The 22,786-nt window shown below is 52.5% G+C and overlaps 1 protein-coding gene across 2 annotated transcripts; it reads left to right on the plus strand.

Annotated features, from left to right (window-relative positions):
* The first annotated feature begins 7,689 nt into the window (after positions 1-7,689).
* LOC146024998 (long-chain-fatty-acid--CoA ligase ACSBG2-like) lies at positions 7,690-21,919 on the plus strand. 2 transcript variants are annotated; one of them, XM_083155493.1, is made up of 12 exons: positions 7,691-7,833; positions 11,811-11,859; positions 11,944-12,938; positions 13,629-13,879; positions 16,303-16,391; positions 16,522-16,642; positions 18,762-18,839; positions 19,822-19,986; positions 20,078-20,247; positions 20,661-20,894; positions 21,426-21,643; positions 21,781-21,919. In XM_083155493.1, exons 1-12 carry the CDS (start codon positions 7,767-7,769, stop codon positions 21,855-21,857), a joined length of 2,514 nt encoding a protein of 837 aa, XP_083011619.1. In that variant the 5' UTR covers positions 7,691-7,766; the 3' UTR covers positions 21,858-21,919. The 2 variants fall into 2 exon arrangements, with proteins under 2 accessions (XP_083011620.1, XP_083011619.1); XM_083155494.1 differs by lacking the exon at positions 20,661-20,894 and having other exon boundaries at positions 7,690-7,833.
* Positions 21,920-22,786: the final 867 nt, after the last annotated feature.

Below are 22,786 nucleotides of genomic sequence, written 5' to 3' on the forward strand. Positions count from 1 at the left end.
GAGGTATGGATAATGTATGATTGCCAGCACCTGTGGGGAGCTGGGTAACTGAAAAGAAAGGTGTCACCACAGGTGCTGGCAATCCTACATTACCAGGGAAGTCCAGGAACAGAGCATTGTGTCCTCCTGGAGAGGGGCATGCTGGGATGTATGGATAATGTAGGATTGCCAGCACCTGTGGGGAACTAGGTAACTGATAAGAAAGGTGTCACCACAGGTGCTGGCAATCCTACATTACCAGGGAAGTCCAGGAACAGAGCATTGTGTCCTCCTGGAGAGGGGCATGCTGGGATGTATGGATAATGTAGGATTGCCAGCACCTGTGAGGAGCTAGGTAACTGATAAGAAAGGTGTCACCACAGGTGCTGACAATCATACATTACCAGGGAAGCACAGGAACAGAGCATTGTGTCCTCCTGGAGAGGGGCATGCTGGGAGGTATGGATAATGTATGATTGCCAGCACCTGTGGGGAGCTGGGTAACTGAAAAGAAAGGTGTCACCACAGGTGCTGGCAATCCTACATTACCAGGGAAGTCCAGGAACAGAGCATTGTGTCCTCCTGGAGAGGGGCATGCTGGGAGGTATGGATAATGTAGGATTGCCAGCACCTGTGGGGAGTTAGGTAACTGATAAGAAAGGTGTCACCACAGGTTCTGGCAATCATACATTACCAGGGAAGCCCAGGAACAGAGCATTGTGTCCTCCTGGAGAGGGGCATGCTGGGAGGTATGGATAATGTATGATTGCCAGCACCTGTGGGGAGCTAGGTAACTGATAAGAAAGGTGTCACCACAGGTGATGGCAATCATACATGACCAGGGAATCCCAGGATCAGAGCACTGTGTCCTCCTGGAGAGGGGCATGCTGGGAGGTATGGATAATGTAGGATTACCAGCACCTGTGGGGAGCTAGGTAACTGATAAGAAAGGTGTCACCACAGGTGCTGGCAATCATACATTACCAGGGAAGCCCAGGAGCAGAGCATTGTGTCCTCCTGGAGAGGGGCATGCTGGGAGGTATGGATAATGTAGGATTGCCAGCACCTGTGGGGAGTTAGGTAACTAATTTGAAAGGTGTCACCACAGGTGCTGGCAATCATACATTACCAGGGAAGCCCAGGAACAGAGCATTCTGTCCTCCTAGAGAGGGGCATGCTGGGATGTATGGATAATGTAGGATTGCCAGCACCTGTGGGGAACTAGGTAACTGATAAGAAAGGTGTCACCACAGGTGCTGGCAATCCTACATTACCAGGGAAATCCAGGAACAGAGCATTGTGTCCTCCTGGAGAGGGGCATGCTGGGATGTATGGATAATGTAGGATTGCCAGCACCTGTGAGGAGCTAGGTAACTGATAAGAAAGGTGACACCACAGGTGCTGGCAATCCTACATTACCAGGGAAGCCCAGGAGCAGAGCATTGTGTCCTCCTGGAGAGGGGCATGCTGGGAGGTATGGATAATGTAGGATTGCCAGCACCTGTGGGGAGCTAGGTAACTGATAAGAAAGGTGTCACCACAGGTGCTGGCAATCCTACATTACCAGAGAAGCCCAGGAGCAGAGCATTGTGTCCTCCTGGAGAGGGGCATGCTGGGAGGTATGGATAATGTATGATTGCCAGCACCTGTGGGGAGCTGGGTAACTGAAAAGAAAGGTGTCACCACAGGTGCTGGCAATCATACATTACCAGGGAAGCCCAGGTACAGAGCATTGTGTCCTCCTGGAGAGGGGCATGCTGGGAGGTATGGATAATGTATGATTGCCAGCACCTGTGGGGAGCTAGGTAACTGATAAGAAAGGTGTCACCACAGGTGCTGGCAATCATACATTACCAGGGAAGCCCAGGAACAGAGCATTGTGTCCTCCTGGAGAGGGGCATGCTGGGAGGTATGGATAATGTATGATTGCCAGCACCTGTGGGGAGCTAGGTAACTGATAAGAAAGGTGTCACCACAGGTGCTGGCAATCATACATTACCAGGGAAGCCCAGGAACAGAGCATTGTGTCCTCCTGGAGAGGGGCATGCTGGGAGGTATGGATAATGTAGGATTGCCAGCACCTGTGGGGAGCTAGGTAACTGATAAGAAAGGTGTCACCACAGGTGCTGGCAATCCTACATTACCAGGGAAGCCCAGGAACAGAGCATTGTGTCCTCCTGGAGAGGGGCATGCTGGGAGGTATGGATAATGTATGATTGCCAGCACCTGTGGGGAGCTGGGTAACTGATAAGAAAGGTGTCACCACAGGTGCTGGCAATCATACATAACTAGCAGGGAAGCCCAGTAGCAGAGCATTGTGTCCTCTGGAGAGGGGCATGCTGGGAGGTATGGATAATGTAGGATTGCCAGCACCTGTGGGGAGTTAGGTAACTGATAAGAAAGGTGTCACCACAGGTGCTGGCAATCATACATTACCAGGGAAGCCCAGGAACAGAGCATTGTGTCCTCCTGGAGAGGGGCATGCTGGGAGGTATGGATAATGTATGATTGCCAGCACCTGTGGGGAGCTAGGTAACTGATAATAAAGGTGTCACCACAGGTGCTGGTAATCCTACATTACCAGGGAAGCCCAGGAACAGAGCATTGTGTCCTCCTGGAGAGGGGCATGCTGGGAGGTATGGATAATGTATGATTGCCAGCACCTGTGGGGAGCTAGGTAACTGATAAGAAAGGTGTCACCACAGGTGCTGGCAATCATACATTACCAGGGAAGCCCAGGAGCAGAGCATTGTGTCCTCCTAGAGAGGGGCATGCTGGGAGGTATGGATAATGTAGGATTGCCAGCACCTGTGGGGAGTTAGGTAACTGATAAGAAAGGTGTCACCACAGGTGCTGGCAATCATACATTATAGGGAAGCCCAGGAACAGAGCATTGTGTCCTCTGGAGTGGGGCATGCTGGGAGGTATGGATAATGTAGGATTGCCAGCACCTGTGGGGAGTTAGGTAACTGATAAGAAAGGTGTCACCACAGGTGCTGGCAATCATACATTACCAGGGAAGCCCAGGAACAGAGCATTGTGTCCTCCTAGAGAGGGGCATGCTGGGAGGTATGGATAATGTATGATTGCCAGCACCTGTGGGGAGCTGGGTAACTGATAAGAAAGGTGTCACCACAGGTGCTGGCAATCATACATTACCAGGGAAGCCCAGGAACAGAGCATTGTGTCCTCTGGAGTGGGGCATGCTGGGAGGTATGGATAATGTATGATTGCCAGCACCTGTGGGGAGCTAGGTAACTGATAAGAAAGGTGTCACCACAGGTGCTGGCAATCATACATTACCAGGGAAGCCCAGGAACAGAGCATTCTGTCCTCCTAGAGAGGGGCATGCTGGGAGGTATGGATAATGTATGATTACCAGCACCTGTGGGGAGTTAGGTAACTGATAAGAAAGGTGTCACCACAGGTGATGGCAATCCTACATTACCAGGGAAGCCCAGGAACAGAGCATTGTGTCCTCCTGGAGAGGGGCATGCTGGGAGGTATGGATAATGTATGATTGCCAGCACCTGTGGGGAGCCAGGTAACTGATAAGAAAGGTGTCACCACAGGTGCTGGCAATCATACATTACCAGGGAAGCCCAGGAACAGAGCATTGTGTCCATGAAGGAGAGGGGCATGCTGGGAGGTATGGATAATGTAGGATTGCCAGCACCTGTGGGGAGTTAGGTAACTGATAAGAAAGGTGTCACCACAGGTGCTGGCAATCATACATTACCAGGGAAGCCCAGTAGCAGAGCATTGTGTCCTCTGGAGAGGGGCATGCTGGGAGGTATGGATAATGTAGGATTGCCAGCACCTGTGGGGAGTTAGGTAACTGATAAGAAAGGTGTCACCACAGGTGCTGGCAATCATACATTACCAGGGAAGCCCAGGAACAGAGCATTGTGTCCTCCTGGAGAGGGGCATGCTGGGAGGTATGGATAATGTATGATTGCCAGCACCTGTGGGGAGCTAGGTAACTGATAATAAAGGTGTCACCACAGGTGCTGGTAATCCTACATTACCAGGGAAGCCCAGGAACAGAGCATTGTGTCCTCCTGGAGAGGGGCATGCTGGGAGGTATGGATAATGTATGATTGCCAGCACCTGTGGGGAGCTAGGTAACTGATAAGAAAGGTGTCACCACAGGTGCTGGCAATCATACATTACCAGGGAAGCCCAGGAGCAGAGCATTGTGTCCTCCTAGAGAGGGGCATGCTGGGAGGTATGGATAATGTAGGATTGCCAGCACCTGTGGGGAGTTAGGTAACTGATAAGAAAGGTGTCACCACAGGTGCTGGCAATCATACATTATAGGGAAGCCCAGGAACAGAGCATTGTGTCCTCTGGAGTGGGGCATGCTGGGAGGTATGGATAATGTAGGATTGCCAGCACCTGTGGGGAGTTAGGTAACTGATAAGAAAGGTGTCACCACAGGTGCTGGCAATCATACATTACCAGGGAAGCCCAGGAACAGAGCATTGTGTCCTCCTAGAGAGGGGCATGCTGGGAGGTATGGATAATGTATGATTGCCAGCACCTGTGGGGAGCTGGGTAACTGATAAGAAAGGTGTCACCACAGGTGCTGGCAATCATACATTACCAGGGAAGCCCAGGAACAGAGCATTGTGTCCTCTGGAGTGGGGCATGCTGGGAGGTATGGATAATGTATGATTGCCAGCACCTGTGGGGAGCTAGGTAACTGATAAGAAAGGTGTCACCACAGGTGCTGGCAATCATACATTACCAGGGAAGCCCAGGAACAGAGCATTCTGTCCTCCTAGAGAGGGGCATGCTGGGAGGTATGGATAATGTATGATTACCAGCACCTGTGGGGAGTTAGGTAACTGATAAGAAAGGTGTCACCACAGGTGATGGCAATCCTACATTACCAGGGAAGCCCAGGAACAGAGCATTGTGTCCTCCTGGAGAGGGGCATGCTGGGAGGTATGGATAATGTATGATTGCCAGCACCTGTGGGGAGCCAGGTAACTGATAAGAAAGGTGTCACCACAGGTGCTGGCAATCATACATTACCAGGGAAGCCCAGGAACAGAGCATTGTGTCCATGAAGGAGAGGGGCATGCTGGGAGGTATGGATAATGTAGGATTGCCAGCACCTGTGGGGAGTTAGGTAACTGATAAGAAAGGTGTCACCACAGGTGCTGGCAATCATACATTACCAGGGAAGCCCAGGAACAGAGCATTGTGTCCTCCTAGAGAGGGGCATGCTGGGAGGTATGGATAATGTAGGATTGCCAGCACCTGTGGGGAGTTAGGTAACTGATAAGAAAGGTGTCACCACAGGTGCTGGCAATCATACATTAGCAGGGAAGCCCAGGAACAGAGCATTGTGTCCTCTGGAGTGGGGCATGCTGGGAGGTATGGATAATGTAGGATTGACGTCACCTGTGGGGAGCCAGGTAACTGATAAGAAAGGTGTCACCACAGGTGCTGGCAATCCTACATTACCAGGGAAGCCCAGGAACAGAGCATTGTGTCCTCCTGGAGTGGGGCATGCTGGGAGGTATGGATAATGTATGATTGCCAGAACCTGTGGGGAGTTAGGTAACTAATTTGAAAGGTGTCACCACAGGTGCTGGCAATCATACATTACCAGGGAAGCCCAGGAACAGAGCATTGTGTCCTCCTAGAGAGGGGCATGGTGGGAGGTATGGATAATGTATGATTGCCAGCACCTGTGGGGAGCTAGGTAACTGATAAGAAAGGTGTCACCACAGGTGCGGGCAATCATACATTACCAGGGAAGCCCAGGAACAGAGCATTGTGTCCTCCTGGAGAGGGGCATGCTGGGAGGTATGGATAATGTAGGATTGCCAGCACCTGTGGGGAGCTGGGTAACTGATAAGAAAGGTGTCACCACAGGTGCTGGCAATCATACATTAGCAGGGAAGCCCAGGAACAGAGCATTGTGTCCTCCTGGAGAGGGGCATGCTGGGAGGGATGGATAATGTATGATTGCCAGCACCTGTGGGGAGCTAGGTAACTGATAAGAAAGGTGTCACCACAGGTGCTGGCAATCATACATTACCAGGGAAGCCCAGGGACAGAGCACTGTGTCCTCATGGAGAGGGGCATGCTGGGAGGTATAGATAATGTATGATTGCCAGCACCTGTGGGGAGCTAGGTCACTGATAAGAAAGGTGTCACCACAGGTGCTGGCAATCATACATTACCAGGGAAGCCCAGGAGCAGAGCACTGTGTCCTCCTGGAGAGGGGCATGCTGGGAGGTATGGATAATGTATGATTGCCAGCACCTGTGGGGAGCTAGGTCACTGATAAGAAAGGTGTCACCACAGGTGCTGGCAATCATACATTACCAGGGAAGCCCAGGAGCAGAGCACTGTGTCCTCCTGGAGAGGGGCATGCTGGGAGGTATGGATAATGTATGATTGCCAGCACCTGTGGGGAGCCAGGTAACTGATAAGAAAGGTGTCACCACAGGTGCTGGCAATCCTACATTACCAGGGAAGCCCAGGAACAGAGCATTGTGTCCTCCTGGAGTGGGGCATGCTGGGAGGTATGGATAATGTAGGATTGCCAGCACCTGTGGGGAGTTAGGTAACTAATTTGAAAGGTGTCACCACAGGTGCTGGCAATCATACATTACCAGGGAAGCCCAGGAACAGAGCATTGTGTCCTCCTGGAGAGGGGCATGCTGGGAGGTATGGATAATGTAGGATTGCCAGCACCTGTGGGGAGCTGGGTAATTGATAAGAAAGGTGTCACCACAGGTGCTGGCAATCATACATTAGCAGGGAAGCCCAGGAACAGAGCATTGTGTCCTCTGGAGAGGGGCATGCTGGGAGGTATGGATAATGTAGGATTGCCAGCACCTGTGGGGAGTTAGGTAACTGATAAGAAAGGTGTCACCACAGGTGCTGGCAATCCTACATTACCAGGGAAGCCCAGGAACAGAGCATTGTGTCCTCCTGGAGAGGGGCATGCTGGGAGGTATGGATAATGTATGATTGCCAGCACCTGTGGGGAGCTAGGTAACTGATAAGAAAGGTGTCACCACAGGTGCTGGCAATCCTACATTACCAGGGAAGCCCAGGAACAGAGCATTGTGTCCTCCTGGAAAGGGGCATGCTGGGAGGTATGGATAATGTATGATTGCCAGCACCTGTGGGGAGCTAGGTAACTGATAAGAAAGGTGTCACTACAGGTGCTGGCAATCATACATTACCAGGGAAGCCCAGGAACAGAGCATTGTGTCCTCCTGGAGAGGGGCATGCTGGGAGGTATGGATAATGTATAATTGCCAGCACCTGTGGGGAGCTAGGTAACTGATAAGAAAGGTGTCACCACAGGTGCTGGCAATCATACATTACCAGGGAAGCCCAGGAACAGAGCATTGTGTCCTCCTAGAGAGGGGCATGCTGGGAGGTATGGATAATGTAGGATTGCCAGCACCTGTGGGGAGCTAGGTAACTGATAAGAAAGGTGTCACCACAGGTGCTGGCAATCCTACATTACCAGGGAAGCCCAGGAACAGAGCATTGTGTCCTCCTGGAGAGGGGCATGCTGGGAGGTATGGATAATGTATAATTGCCAGCACCTGTGGGGAGCTAGGTAACTGATAAGAAAGGTGTCACCACAGGTGCTGGCAATCATACATTACCAGGGAAGCCCAGGAACAGAGCACTTTCTCCCTGAGGGTCAGGTAAGCAAACATGATGTAGAGACTGATGCATGGTACTGGGACACTACAAGTCCCTATGATCCCAGAAGAGGGTGGAGTCTACCCTTTAAAAGTCACATGGTGTGGCCCTGTCCATGGGAGGGGTTAGAGTTGCTGCAGCTGAATCTGGGGAACCAGCACACAGGTGAGTTTTGCTCTGTCCGCATACAGGTGTGAGGCCGGGACGTGTGTTATGTTACACGTGAGCTATACATGTGTCCGGGTTCCACACGGCACGAGCCAGTGTCATATAATGATGTGTGTTGGGCAATGTACACAGACTCTTCTGTGCGGTACTCTGTGTATATATTACATGTATGTATATTCCACATGGGGCTGAGAGGAGTGGGGGCACTTATGTAACAGATATTCCCAGTCTGCACACTGTAATGGGTTCTGGTGTGTACTGGGATGTCACTGGGGTATGACGCTGACTTTCCCATTACAGGACAGATTTCAGGATTTCCATGTTTGAGCACATGTGACTTTATCAGTACCTAATTTATTTTGATTTAACCAGTTGGACTTCAGTGTGGAAATCCTTCAAACCTGGACTGTAATGGCGGCATCTGGGAAACTGGTTACATCTATATTATATTTTGCAGGGGTTTTCAAACTCGGTCCTCAGGACCCCACACAGTTCCTATTTCCAGGTCACCACGTGGGTGCATTTATTACAGACTGAAACATTTTAAAAGATCCACAGGTAGAGCCAATTATTTCACTTGTGATTCTGGGCGGGATGTATTTTAAATACATTGCCGCCCTTCGCCACCCCATATGCGGCTGGCATCGCGGTGCGGTGACTGAGGTCCCCTGCGATACCTGTACTCTGGTGTGCGGCGGGGTCTCCGTCATCTCCCTGCCGCCACGCTCTCCCCTCACGCCGGGGACAGATAAGCAGGCTGTCCCCGGCACCTCCTCCTCCCCCCTGCAGCCGGAAGGATGTCCGGCTGCTTCACTAGGGGGAGGCAGGGCTTACCTTCCGGGGTCCAGGAGGACCCTTTAGGAAGGTAAGCCAGAGGGGGGGTCGGCGAGGAGGTGGGTTTGCGGCGGTGGGCGGCGAAAAGAAGCCCATAGGTTTCTATAGGGTATCGCCACCTAAAGGTGGCGATGCCCTGCGGTATCATTTTTGATGCATTGGAAAACGCGGTAAAACCGGGGTTTTACCGCGTTTTCCATTTGATACATCTCGCCCTTTGTGAGGAGACCTGTGTGAGGTCCTGAAGACCGACTTTGAGAACCTGTAATATATTGCAGCATGCCGGCACAGTGGTTAGCATCGCTCCTAATTCATTGATTCATTAGAAGTCGGGATCCATATGTCTGTTCTTCCCATGTTTGTGTGTGTTCCTCCTACACACTAAAATACATACCGATATGTGCTCTGCGTGTATGTGCTGTATGTATGGGATATGTGTATGGCTGTGCTCTGTGTGTATGGCTGTGCTCTGTGTGTATGTGCTGTATGTATGTGCTCTGTGTGTATGTGCTGTATGTATGGGATATGTGTATGGATGTGTGCTGTATGTATGGGATATGTGTATGGATGTGTGCTGTGTGTATGGATGTGCTCTGTGTGTATGTGCTGTATGTATGGGATATGTGTATGGATGTGTGCTGTGTGTATGGATGTGCTGTATGGATGTGCTCTGTGTGTATGTGCTGTATGTATGGGATATGTGTATGGATGTGCTCTGTGTGTATGGTTGTGCTCTGTGTGTATGGATGTGCTGTATGTATGGGATATGTGTATGGATGTGTGCTGTGTGTATGGGATGTGCTCTGCGTGTATGTGCTGTATGTATGGGATATGTGTATGGATATGCTCTGTGTGTATGGGATATGTGTATGGATGTGTGCTGGATGAGCTCTGTGTGTATGGAATGTGTGTATGTGCCGTATGTATGGGATGTGTGTATGGCTGTGCTCTGTGTGTATGTGCTGTATGTATGGGATATGTGTATGGCTGTGCTCTGTGTGTATGGCTGTGCTCTGTGTGTATGTGCTGTATGTATGTGCTCTGTGTGTATGTGCTGTATGTATGGGATATGTGTATGGATGTGTGCTGTATGTATGGGATATGTGTATGGATGTGTGCTGTGTGTATGGATGTGCTGTATGGATGTGCTCTGTGTGTATGTGCTGTATGTATGGGATATGTGTATGGATGTGCTCTGTGTGTATGGTTGTGCTCTGTGTGTATGGATGTGCTGTATGTATGGGATATGTGTATGGATGTGTGCTGTGTGTATGGGATGTGCTCTGCGTGTATGTGCTGTATGTATGGGATATGTGTATGGATATGCTCTGTGTGTATGGGATATGTGTATGGATGTGTGCTGGATGAGCTCTGTGTGTATGGAATGTGTGTATGTGCCGTATGTATGGGATATGTGTATGGATGTGCTCTGTGTGTATGTGCCGTATGTATGGGATATGTGTATGGCTGTGCTCTGTGTGTATGTATGGGATATGTGTATGGCTGTGCTCTGTGTGTATGTGCTGTATGTATGGGATATGTGTATGGCTGTGCTCTATGTGTTTGGATGTGCTCTGTGTGTATGTGCTGTATGGATGTGTGCTGTGTGTATGGCTGTGCTCTGTGTGTATGGATGTGTGTATGGATGTGTGCTGTGTGTATGGCTGTGCTCTGTGTGTATGTGCTGTATGTATGGGATATGTGTATGGATGTGCTGTGTGTATGGCTGTGCTCTGTGTGTATGTGCTGTATGTATGGGATATGTGTATGGATGTGTGCTGTGTGTATGGCTGTGCTCTGTGTGTATGGATGTGTGTATGGATGTGTGCTGTGTGTATGGCTGTGTGCTGTATGTATGGGATATGTGTATGGATGTGCTGTGTGTATGGCTGTGCTCTGTGTGTATGTGCTGTATGTATGGGATATGTGTATGGATATGCTCTGTGTGTGCTGGATGAGCTCTGTGTGTATGGAATGTGTGTATGTGCCGTATGTATGGGATGTGTGTATGGCTGTGCTCTGTGTGTATGTGCCGTATGTATGGGATATGTGTATGGATGTGCTGTGTGTAACATGCCCTAATTCACACACGAGTATCCAAAACTTGTGTTTAAAATAGCACAGTTTTGTTATGCAAAGGGACGGGCGGGGGACGATGTTGCCAGTCGGTAGGGAACAGGTGTGTGTGTGTGTGGGGGGGCGCGATGTCGACAGTGGACAGTGGGGGGGGACTATGTTGCTGGTCGGTAGGGAACAGGGGGGTTGGGGGGCGATGTCGTCGGTAGTGGACAGGTGGGGGGGGGACGTACAATGTTGCTGGTTGGTAAGGAACAGGTGTGTGTGGGGATGGGGGCGATGTCGCCGGTCGGTAGGGAACAGGGGGGGGGGGTGGGGCGATGTCCTTGGTCGGTAGTGGACAGTGGGGGGGCAAGGTCGGCAGCGGATAGGTGGGGGGGGTGTGTACTATGTTGCCGGTCATAAGGAACAGGTATGTGTGGGGGTTGGGGGCGATGTCGCCGGTCGGTAGGGAACAGGTGTGTGTGTGTGGGGGGGGTGATGCCGCCGGTTGGTAGGGGACAGGTGTGGGGGGAGACGATGGTGCCAGTGGGCGGGTGGGGCATTGTCACCGGTCGGTAGGGGGCGTGCCGGGATATAAAACCAGTCAGGCAAAGTGACAGAATACATTGGTTTATTAGAATAAACAGAAGGAATAACGATATTTGTATTTTATTAGATCATTCACATACCCCCCCCCCCCCCCAACATGTCCCTCTCCAGGAGGACACAATGCTCTGCTCCTGGAGCATTGTGTCGGCCTGGAGAGGGACATGTTGGGAGGTATGGAGTGGGTGTATGGGGAAGGGGGCGATCATGCAGTAAGAGGGAAGCCCAGGAGCGGAGCATTGTCAGCCTGGAGAGGGTCATGTTGGGAGGTATGCATCCAGTTAATGGGGGAATAGCCATGTCCAGGGTACAGGGGGATTGTGACGTGACACCACCCTGTGTACACACAGATTATAGAGTGGGACCTACCAGTAAATGTTATAAATGTTCCTCATCATTGATTGTGTCTGAGTCACTGCACAACTAGGAGATATGTTATTATGCAGCAGATACACCCAGGATCTGTGTCTCCACAGGAGAGGAAATGCCATCCCCAGACTCAATAGAAGGTGACTCCACAGAAAGGTAACCATACTTATGTAGTGTAGCAGAAGGTCCTGTGGGCTGATATGTGGAAGGATGCTGGTTTAATCTTCTGCTTAAATGCAGCTTTGTGGAACTCTCGGAGTATGAAGAGGCCGTACAGGAGAAGGACAAGCTACATCCACAGTCTGAACCTCCGCTGGAACAGTCTCAAGTCAGACATGACCAGGAATTATCGCTGGATGGAAAACCACCACCTAAAGATGTGCAAACACAAGACTGTGAAACAGAACCTCTAGAATCCAACCTTAGAGAAAGAAATGATGACCCTAAGGAAGCCACACTCTGGACAGACCAACAGATACTACATGACCAGGAAGAATGCAGAAAACCCCAGGATACCAAAGGAAGAAGTGACCCTGACCATCATGAAAACACAGAGGAGACCCAAACATTGTATGAAGAACATCAGAGTCCTGAGGAGGTCCATGAAGGAGAATATGAAGAGAAAACAGAAGAATATGAGGCTCCTCAGGATTATCTAACACCAAGAGAACCTTGCAGAGTGCAAGAGGGCAATAAGGAGACCCAAACAGTGTATGAGGAAAATGAGAATTGTGATCGAGCCCAAGAAGAGGAACATGAACATAAGGATCCTCAGGATTCCCAAACGCAAAGTGAACCTCACAAGCAACAAGAAGGCAACAAGGAGAGACAAACAAGGTTTGGTGGACATGAAACTACTGGTGAAGTCAAGAAGACAGAACCTGAGGAATTTCAGGAAGCCCCAACTAAAAGACGACTTGACCAAATACAAGAGGAGGAAGGAGGAAACCGCGAGTCTTTGGCTAACAATTCTCCAGAAGTCCCGTATGGGAATGAACCTGCATCAGAAGAGGACAAAGATGTTTACAATGATACTATAGAGAAACAGGATGAAACAAAACAGGAGTATGAAGCTGATAAATGGAGACCTCTAACCAGCCAAGAGAGTAAAGGGGCCACTTGTAATGAACGCTCTGAACAGTGTTCATTGCCCACACCTGATGGAGGCCAGGATGAGCAGGACCATTGTGGGGAGAAGTCCATACAGCAGAAGTCTGAGGAGGCATCAACCCTGAGTAAGTTCCTCCTTGGAAAACTAGTTCTGTCCTACTCTTTGTTCTAATACCCACGGGAATGATCCTAGTTAGTACGTGCTATTAGGACACAGGTTCTCAATCTTGGTCCTCAGGACCTCACACAGTGCATGTTTTTCAGATCACCACAGAATCGCAAGTGAAATAATTAGCTCCACCTGTGGGTCTGTTAAAATGTGTTGGTGAGTAATGAGTGCACCTGCCGGGTGACCTGTGTGGGGTCCTGAGGATGGAGTCGGAGAACCCCTGTATTAGAAGTCGGCTTATCGCGCTGTGCGGTGATGACGTCCTGTTGTGGATACAGTTTGGTCAGGACAAATGTCCAAGATCAGCGATCCGGACGGCCAGTCACATCCACCACCAGATATCTGATCACATTGTGCACCTCAGTGTGTGACCATGTCTCTGCCAGCCGCCATCTTATCCCCAGAGCTGGGACTGATGCATAGCTGGATTACATGACATTGGGTGCATGCACAGGTCTCCAGGAAAATGTAGCGACGGATGGCCGGTTCTGTGGCCCCCAGGATTAGTACACGTGCATGTAGTGCCCCATGTCTGCATAATGGTATGGTCCAGACACTGACCAGAAAAGCTTACCATCTGTCATATGTCAGCGGCATGATGGTGCTGTATACTAGTAACATATTGTTTGGTGTCTCCCTGGCGCAGCCACAGTTCGGCCCTTGGCCCCCGCAGAGTCTCTATGGACTGTAAGTGGGGACGGTGCGGTCACCATAAGAATGGAGGATTCCGGACCCGCAGCCACTTCCCCGAACACTGTGCCGCAGTTCTTCTCCCAGGCTGTGACACAGTACAGCCAGAAGATGGCGCTATGTGTGCGGAAAGCAGATGGGTGGGAAAGAACCACCTACGCGGAGTACGGGCAGCAGAGCCGGGCGGTAGCGAGGGGACTTCTGAAGGTGACACCAAATCTACAACCCATTATTTATACTATAAATCCTGGTGTGATGTCCACCTTCTATATGTGGGGGATGCTCGCTAACTGTGGGTACATATAGCAGTACGTAGTTCTAGGATCTGCCAGTCACTCTCCCTGGGTAACAGTATCCTCACCAGTAATGTAGCTCCTGAGCTAGGACACATGCCTCCTATCTCTCTCTGCACATGTTACATCTGCCCCTCTGCAGGGCAGCATGGTGTTACCCAGGTGCTCAGTGACTGGCTGCTTCTGTATGTAGCCCACACATGCTGGACAGCTTTATTCTCACACTGCAATGTAGCTCTGAGCTAGGACACGCCCCTCCCACACCTACCTCTCTGCACATGTTACATCTGCCCCCTGCAGTGCAGCATGGGGCGGTATTCAATGAGGCTGATCTGCCAGGTTTTTATGGCGATTTTGTGCTGTTTGGCGAATTTCTGACTAAAACGGTGAATCACCCTATTCAATGACCAGATGGCGAATACATTTCAAGGTTTTTTTTGCCATGATTCACCGAGTAGCAATCGCTATCTTTTTATGGTGAAGTGGAAGGTGAACTTTAAAAAAAAAAAAAATATTTATTATTATTATTAACCCCTTACCGCCGCAGCCTGTTTTTGCCTTCCTGACAGAGGCCTTTTGGTACTCTTTACTTAGTTGGGCGCCCGTCGCGGTCATCGCGGGTACATTTATGTCTGGCCGCGACGCGACTGACGCGATGCCCGCGATTTCCCATTGAAACCCATGTTAAACATGGAAATCGTGTCGGTCGCGGCCGGCCATAAATGTACCCGCGATGCCCGCGACGCGATGCTCCCGATTTACCATAGGAATCAATGTTAAAAGGCGCGATGGACCCGATTTTAGTGTTAAATGGCTCAATGGACCCGATTTGCCCATAGGAATCAATGTTAAATGGGCCACAGAGCCCATTAACCCTTAAATGTCCCCCCAAATTTTTAACGCCACCCCACGATCCACGCCAACCCGAAGCGTGGCGAGCGCAGCGAGCCCGCGAGGGGCGGCGGTACGCGTCCTCCGACCTTTTCATGCCCTACTATCCACTAGGGCGTGGAGTGAGAATATAATAGTGTGGCGAGCGCAGCGAGCCACCGAGCCCGAAGCGTGGCGAGCCCCGCGAGGGGACGCGGATACCTTCACAGTTATACGCATCCCCTCGCGGGCTTCACAGGTGTCCGTGGCGACGCCGACACCTGTGAAGCCCGCGAGGGGACGCGTCTACCTGTGAAGGTATCCGCGTCCCCTCGCGGGGACAGCAGACATCGTCCCTCTGTCACCGCGTCTCTAGATGCGGTGACAGTTACAAGTCATGACGTACATTAATGCCATGTGTCGGGAAGTACATCCCGACCATGACGTAAATGTACGTCAAATGTCGGGAAGGGGTTAATTTTTTTTTTTTTTCACAGAGCAGCCAACAGGGGGCCGGAGCCACTCATTAGATATTCATATATTCACTTCACCCGATCATTACATATTCATGATCGGGTGTAGTGAATATACGCGGTCCCCTGCTGGCACCCTGTGCTGCCTGGCACCCGGGGAGCCCACCTCCCCCCCCCCCCCCCCACAAACGTTCTGGGGCAGGCAGGGAGACTTCCATCTCCCTGCCTGCCACCGTTCTCGGGCTCCCTGCGGCGTTCGCCGCAGGAGCTCAAATTCGCCGGTCAGGGGCAGCAAGCCCCTGACTCGTTGAATACCGGAGCCGGAGCAGTGGCGAATGTGCAGCGAATCCTAAACATCGCCAAAATCCACATTGAATACCGCCCATGGTGTTACCCAGGTACTCAGTTACTGGCTGCTTCTGTATGTAGCCCACACATGCTTCTCGCACTGCAATGTAGATCTGATCTAGGACATGCCCCTCTCACACCTAACTCTGCACATGTTACATCTGCCCCCTGCAGTGCAGCATGGTGTTACCCAGGTGCTCAGTTACTGGCTGCTTCTGCATGTAGCTCCCAGGCAGCTCTGTATCGGCTGCATTATATAGCAGTGTAGAAATGTTACAGTCTAGTTCCCCTGTGGGAATATGGTCATTGGGTCACCAGCATGATGGTTGACATGCAAGAAGGTCGACATGACTTATGATTGATTAGGTCGACATGGTTTTATTTATTTTACAAATTTATTTATTTTTTTGACCCAAAATGTGCCGACAGGAGGTATTTCATGCCCTAACTTCCACTAGGCTGTGGTGGGAGAAAGTGTCCCGAGCGTGGCGAGGGGTACGTTCTATTGTTTGTTGACTGTGTGTTGACATTCCGGTGTAAAAAAAAAAAAACATGTCCACCTTTCCAGTGTTGACCTAAAGTAATGTCAAACTTCCTGAATGTCTACCATGTCGACCCCCCCCCCCCCCCCATCTCTCTCTTACAGTTGGGCTTGGAGCGGTCTCATTCTGTTCTGATCATTGGATATAACTCTCCTGAGTGGTTCGTGGCAGAGATGGGCACCATCCTAGCTGGGTAAGAGTATCCCGGTGATGGCATCTGTGTGGGGAGCACTGGGTATATTATAGGGTGACGGACGAGGTCCCGACTGTCGGACCCCTGTACCGCACCCATATTATATCCTCTGTGTTCTCCTCTGTTTCAGGGGTCTGGCTGTCGGTGTTGATCCGCTGAGCACTGGGCGGTTCTGCCTCAAGGTGGCGACAGAGTCTCGGGCTCAGATAATTATCGTACAAGGTCCCGGTCAACTGCAGAAGATCCTGCGGGTAAGAGGGACATGGGGAAAGGATTATGGGGTAATGGGAATTTGGGGGATGGTGTGAAACAGGTTGGGTGGGGTACCGAGGGGGTAGTGTTGGGGGAGGGGTGGTGTGAGGCAGGTTGGGTGGGGATAGTGTTGGGGGCTGGGTGGTGTGAGGCAGGTTCATAGTTGCCTACCCTCCTGCATTCTGCAGGAGACTCCCTGAAATAGCAGCAATCTCCCTCTCTCCCTCATTAGTCTAGAAATCTCCCTCATTTCACCTAACCCAGATTACTGTACAGTAAATTGTTAAATGTTTTGGGGAAAAAGGAATGAGAGAAAGATACTGTACATTTACATTGAATCATCAGCGCCATTTCCCTGCACTTTACCATGTACTGTATAGTATCTCTTACTAACTGCTTTGGGGCTCATCTACATTTGGATAGAATATACTGTACATTATAAAATGACTATTTTAAAAGATTCCTCTCCGATGTAGCAGTGCACACCCACGTTTCTACTGTAGCTGCCACGTTCACAATCTCTTTTCACAATCTCTCCATATACAGTATGGAACTAGACACGCCCTTTGGGTGGAGCATGACACGCCCTCTTAACCTGTTAATCTCTCTGAAACTCCTTTTCAAAAAGTAGGCAAGCAATGGTCAGGTTGGGTGGGGGGGGGGTGTGAGGCAGGTTGGGTCGGGGGGGGTGGTGGTGGTGTGAGGCAGGTTGGGTCGGGGGGGTGGTGGTGGTGTGAAGCAGGTTGGGTCGGGGGGGTGGTGGTGGTGGTGGTGTGAGGCAGGTTGGGTCGGGGGGGGGGGTGGTGGTGGTGTGAGGCAGGTTGGGTCGGGGGGGGGGGGTGGTGGTGGTGTGAGGCAGGTTGGGTCGGGGGGGGGGGTGGTGGTGGTGTGAGGCAGGTTGGGTCGGGGGGGGGGGTTGGTGGTGGTGTGAGGCAGGTTGGGTCGGGGGGGGGGGTGGTGGTGGTGTGAGGCAGGTTGGGTCGGGGGGGTGGTGGTGGTGTGAGGCAGGTTGGGTCGGGGGGGTGGTGGTGGTGTGAGGCAGGTTGGAGGTGGTGTGAAACAGGTTGGGTGGTGATAGTGTCGGGGTGGTGGTGTGAGGCAGGTTGGGTGGGGAGGGGATAGTGTTGGGTGGGCGGTGGTGGTGTGAGGCAGGTTGGGTGGGGGGGGGGTGGTGGCGTGAGGCAGGTTGGGTGGGGGGGTGGTGGCGTGAGGCAGGTTGGGTGGGGGGGTGGTGGTGTGAGGCAGGTTGGGTGGGGGGGGTGGTGGCGTGAGGCAGGTTGGGTGGGGGGGTGGTGGTGTGAGGCAGGTTGGGTGGGGGGTGGTGGTGGCGTGAGGCAGGTTGGGTGGTGGGGGTGGTGGTGTGAGGCAGGTTGGGTGGTGGTGTGAGGCAGGTTGGGTGGGGGGTGTGAAACAGGTTGGGTGGTGATAGTGTCGGGGGTGGTGGTGTGAGGCAGGTTGGGTGGGGAGGGGATAGTGTTGGGTGGGCGGTGGTGGTGTGAGGCAGGTTGGGTGGGCGGTGGTGGTGTGAGGCAGGTTGGGTGGTGGGGAGGGGATAGTGTCGGGGGTGGTGGCTTGAGGCAGGTTGGGTGGGGAGGGGGTAGTGTTGGGGGAGGGGTGGTGTGAGGTGCGTTGGGTGGGGAGGGGGTAGTGTGAGGCAGTTAGGTAGTTGGAAGTTTTCTCATGGTCTACACAAAGTCCCAATAGCTATTTAAATCCTACCCCTCCCCCTAAACATTACCTGACCCTCCCCCTAGTGCCAAACCCTAACCCCTATAGCTATACTTACCAACAGGGTGTGCTGACATTCTACCATCCGTACTTTGACTGCTGGGATCCTGAGTGCATCCCCTGGTGTGACACTACAGAAGCAGATTGGGAGAACCTTATCCCTATATTCTGGATATACAAATGGTCTTGTAACACCCCCTCCCCCCCCCCCCCCCCTCCTCCAACTATCAAACTTGTAGATCTTCTGAGCAAGAAGATGTTTCCTGCCCACGTGTCCTGCCCTGTCCTCCCAGCAGACCTAGGGTGATACTAGAAGGGGTCCATGTTTGCTGTATTATACCCACTACCCCATGTATGACTGGCACTGAGCGATGTCTACCCATTTTGTAGGTACGAGAGGAGCTGCCCAGGCTGAAGGCCATCGTGCAGTTGGCTGGACATGAGGACACCTACCCTGGTACTTACACGGTGAGTCTCCAACCTCCCCCCCGGACTGCCCAGCCATGCCTGTGCTCTGACCTCAGGTCCTCTGTTGCAGTGGAACCAATTAGTAGATCTGGGCTGCGCGGTGGAGGAGTCCTACCTGGACATGGTGATAGAAAGCCAGAGGCCCAACCAGTGCTGTGCGGTGATGTATCCCAGCGGGGAGCTGGAGAGCCCAGAGGCATAATGCTCAGTCATGACAATGTGAGCACTGTCCCCAGGTGTCCCCTCTTCTGTCTGTAATGTTCCTGATTGCACCAGGTAACGTGTTATGGAGGCCAAGTTCCACCCTGCTTCAAATCCCAATGCGCTCGCAAACACTGGTCCTCAAGTCACACAAAATACCCCCATATGGTGCCCCAGGGACAGAGCTGGCTGAGCCGCACGACCCTGCGCAATGTCACAAGTCCTGAGCGCTCGGTATACTAGTCTGTTGGCTGCAGTGTGTAATATACACAAGTACATAATGAGTGTGTGTCTCCCCATATGATGTAAATGAGGACATCTGTAATTGAGGGTCTCGGGATAATGGTGGAAGGGTGTATTGAGTCACACAACCATCACATAGAGAACATCGATGCTCTGCTGAGAAGCAGATGAACTGGTAGATTTTGGAGACCTTAATGCACAGGGTTGTGGTATAGGGTTCCGACAAGTCGGGATCCTGACTGCCCAGACTCAGACAGCATGGTGAGCCAAACAAAGCCCCTTGCGGGCACGGTAGCTCTCTACGCTCACCACCTATTCTATTCTCCCTCTATGGGGGTCGTGGACCCCCACGAGGGAAAATAGCGGGTGGCCGTCGAGCACCTGTCTGTCGGAGTTTTGACAGTCGGGATCCCGATGTCGGGTAAATGACGGTCGGGACCGCGTCCGGCACCCCATGTACAGAATAATGGCGGGAAACCTTCTAAGGGGCATCTGGTAATGTGCATGTTTTCTGGCTCTCCTCGATCTCTCTCCACAGATCACCTGGATATCGCAGACTGTTGGCGCCATGCTGGGCCTGGGGCAGGAGGAGGTGGTGGTCAGCTATTTGTCCCTCTGTGACATGTCCGTTCAGCTGTTTGACCTCTGGCTGCCTCTTTGCTGTGGGGGCACCACATATTTTGTGGTGCCTGATGCCCAGAAGGTGAGGCCCGGGGCTTGGAGACCATAGGGGGAGGGGGGGGGGCGGAGAGGTGTCCCAGTTCTGCTGTTGGTGACCCGGTGTCTGTCCCCAGGGGTCCCTGCTGTCCACGCTACAAGACGTCCGGCCCACGCGCTTCCTTGGGTTTCCTGGGTTCTGGGAGAAGGTGAGCGGCAGGTGGATGAAGCTGGAAGCAGAAGCCACCGCTTTGCAAAGGAAGGTCCTGTCCTGGGCCAGAGAGAAGGCTCTGCTGTCCTACAAGAGGTGGGTGCAGATATGGCTCCACCAGCAGAGCAAGGTCCTTCATACACGCTGAGTCCTATTGCACAGTGGGCAGGATGTACTAAGGGAAGAATGCCGGGGATGTGATGGCGACACCCCCCCCCCCCCCTCCTGCACACCACATCACCGGTATCGCAGGAGGTTCTGTCACTGCTTTGCGATGCTTGGCACGGATGTATTTTAATACATCCCCCCCCCCCCCCTATTGTCTGATGGCGCTGGCTTTGCCCAGTCATGGGTACCAGCGAGAGGCTTTGCTAGGTCACATGGCTGCATGAGGAGGTTGGCGCACGTGTGGGTATACTTTGTACCCTCTGTCACTCATGGTAAATAGAGCCAAGGTTTTCTCTGTAGTGTCACCGCATTGTCTCTGTCCTCCCGTCTTTCCCTTCCAGGCCCAATGTCACCCAGTGGGGTTATGGTCTCGCTGACCGCCTGGTGTTCAGGCCAGCCCGGTTGGCCTTGGGGCTGGATCGCTGTACCCACTGCTACGCCGGAACGGCACCCGTCAGTCAGGGTGTGGCAGAGTATTTTGGGAGTCTAGGCATTGAGCTGCTGGAGCTGTATGGAATGAATGAGACCAGCGGTGTATTCAGCATGGCACTGCCAGCTTCTAAGGGAAGAGGGAGGTAAGTCTCTGCTTGGCATCATGGGAAAAGCGTGAGATGGGAAGTGGGCTACCCTGCTAATCGCTAAGGTATCTGACTGCTGGGACAGTATGGGGGACGTGGGGTCTGGTTCCGGGCCGCTGGGTGTGGTATGGGTGACGTGGGGTCTGGTTCCGGGCCGCTGGGTGATGTAGGGTCTGGTGCTGGGCGTGGTATGTGGGTGACTTTGGGTCTGGTGCCCGGGTGTGGTATGGGTGACGTGGGGTCTGGTTCCGGGCCGCTGGGTGTGGTATGGGTGACGTGGGGTCTGGTTCCGGGCCGCTGGGTGTGGTATGGGTGACGTGGGGTCTGGTTCCGGGCCGCTGGGTGTGGTATGGGTGACGTGGGGTCTGGTTCCGGGCCGCTGGGTGTGGTATGGGTGACGTGGGGTCTGGTGCCTGGCCGCTGGGTGTGGTATGGGTGACGTGGGGTCTGGTGCCGGGTATGGGTGACGTGGGGCTGATGCCGGGAATGCTGCAATACATATTAAACCTTTCCTGTCTGTCTCTCTAGCTCTATACTGGAAGTGTTGGGGAGCAGATGTCGGGGGTCCCCATCACATGTACAGGAGGGGGCAATACTAAGCCTCTGGGGGCGGCACATATTTATGGGGTATATATGCGAGGAGCAGGAGACCAGGGATGCCGTGACTGACGATGGCTGGTTTATCACCGGGATTCTGGGGAGAAGACATGAGAACGGCTTCCTCTATATTGGGGAGACAGACCGAGGTGAGAGGTCAGGGGTACCCTGGTGGGGTATGTGCTGTGGCTGACCAGTGTTAGATGTTGGGGGTGACCCCTATAGTCACCTGTGAGGGGTGGAGCCGGGGGTACCTGAATGTCTCAGTAACTACGTGTCCCCCCAGGTTACCCACACCCAGGATGGAAGGTGGAGATGACGCGGAGCCAGGATGCTGGGGGCGCCCTGTATATGGAGATCTGAGGGCCCCAGGGGCCATATTAATGACTGACATAGAACCTTTTCTAATAAATAGTTTTGCAGATGCGGAGTCTGGTCTTTGTGTCATTGAGCCACCGGTCACACATCACTATGGTAACATCCAGTGCCATCACTGCAGGCATACCTTGGTAACACACATCACTATGGTAACATCCAATGCCATCACTCCGCCACCACTAGATGGCGGAGCTGCTTATGTAATATCAGCTGCAGTTACTGTAAGGTGGCCATACACACGCAGATTTATCTGCAGATCTGGCTGGTTGGAACAAAAACCTGGTTATGGATAGCTGCCCATACACGGTCCGTTTAACGGATCCGTTTGGGACTTAAATAGCACGCGTCGGATGCCTTGAGCTTGCAATGCGATCCGATACTTTTTGTACTAGCTACAAATCGCATGTGCAGCACATACTTTTTGTACCGTACTATGTGATGCGCAGGAGCGCGCATCGCATAGGACAGAACGGAGACGGTCCACAACGGACCGTGTATGAGCAGCTATACTAGTGTATGGGCACCTTAAGCCTTTACCATGCCTCCAGTAATGTACCGTAATCCCACTGGGGTGGGACGGCGAGCTCTGTCACTGGGGTGTGGCGGTGCACGCTCTGTCACTGGGGTGTGGCGGCGCACGCTCTGTCACTGGGGTGTGGCGGCAGTACACTCTCCCTCTGTCATTGGGTGTGTCGGCGGTGTGTGCTCCTCTGTCATTGGGTGTGTCGGCGGTGTGTGCTCCCTCTGTCATTGGGTGTGTCGGCGGTGTGTGCTCCCTCTGTCACTGGGTTGTGGCAGCGGTGGTGTGCGCGCGCTGTCACTGGGGTGTGGCATCAGTCTGCTCTCTGTGTCACTGGGGTGTGGCAGCGGTGGCGCTCCGAGCCTTTATCATGCCTGCAGTAAAGTACAATAAC

The sequence above is a fragment of the Crinia signifera genome, chromosome 1, assembly GCF_055691185.1.
Source record: "Crinia signifera chromosome 1, ASM5569118v1, whole genome shotgun sequence".
NCBI lineage: Eukaryota > Metazoa > Chordata > Amphibia > Anura > Myobatrachidae > Crinia > Crinia signifera.

What these genes read in the sequence shown, in the direction of transcription:
- LOC146024998 (XM_083155493.1), top strand. Translation starts at nt 7,767, where the DNA reads ATGGTGTGGCCCTGTCCATGGGAGGGGTTAGAGTTGCTGCAGCTGAAT. An exon ending in TAGCGAGGGGACTTCTGAAG is followed by an intron (nt 13,880 to 16,302) that starts GTGACACCAAAT and finishes TCTCTCTTACAG; the next exon opens with TTGGGCTTGGAGCGGTCTCA. An exon ending in GCTTCTAAGGGAAGAGGGAG is followed by an intron (nt 20,895 to 21,425) that starts GTAAGTCTCTGC and finishes CTGTCTCTCTAG; the next exon opens with CTCTATACTGGAAGTGTTGG.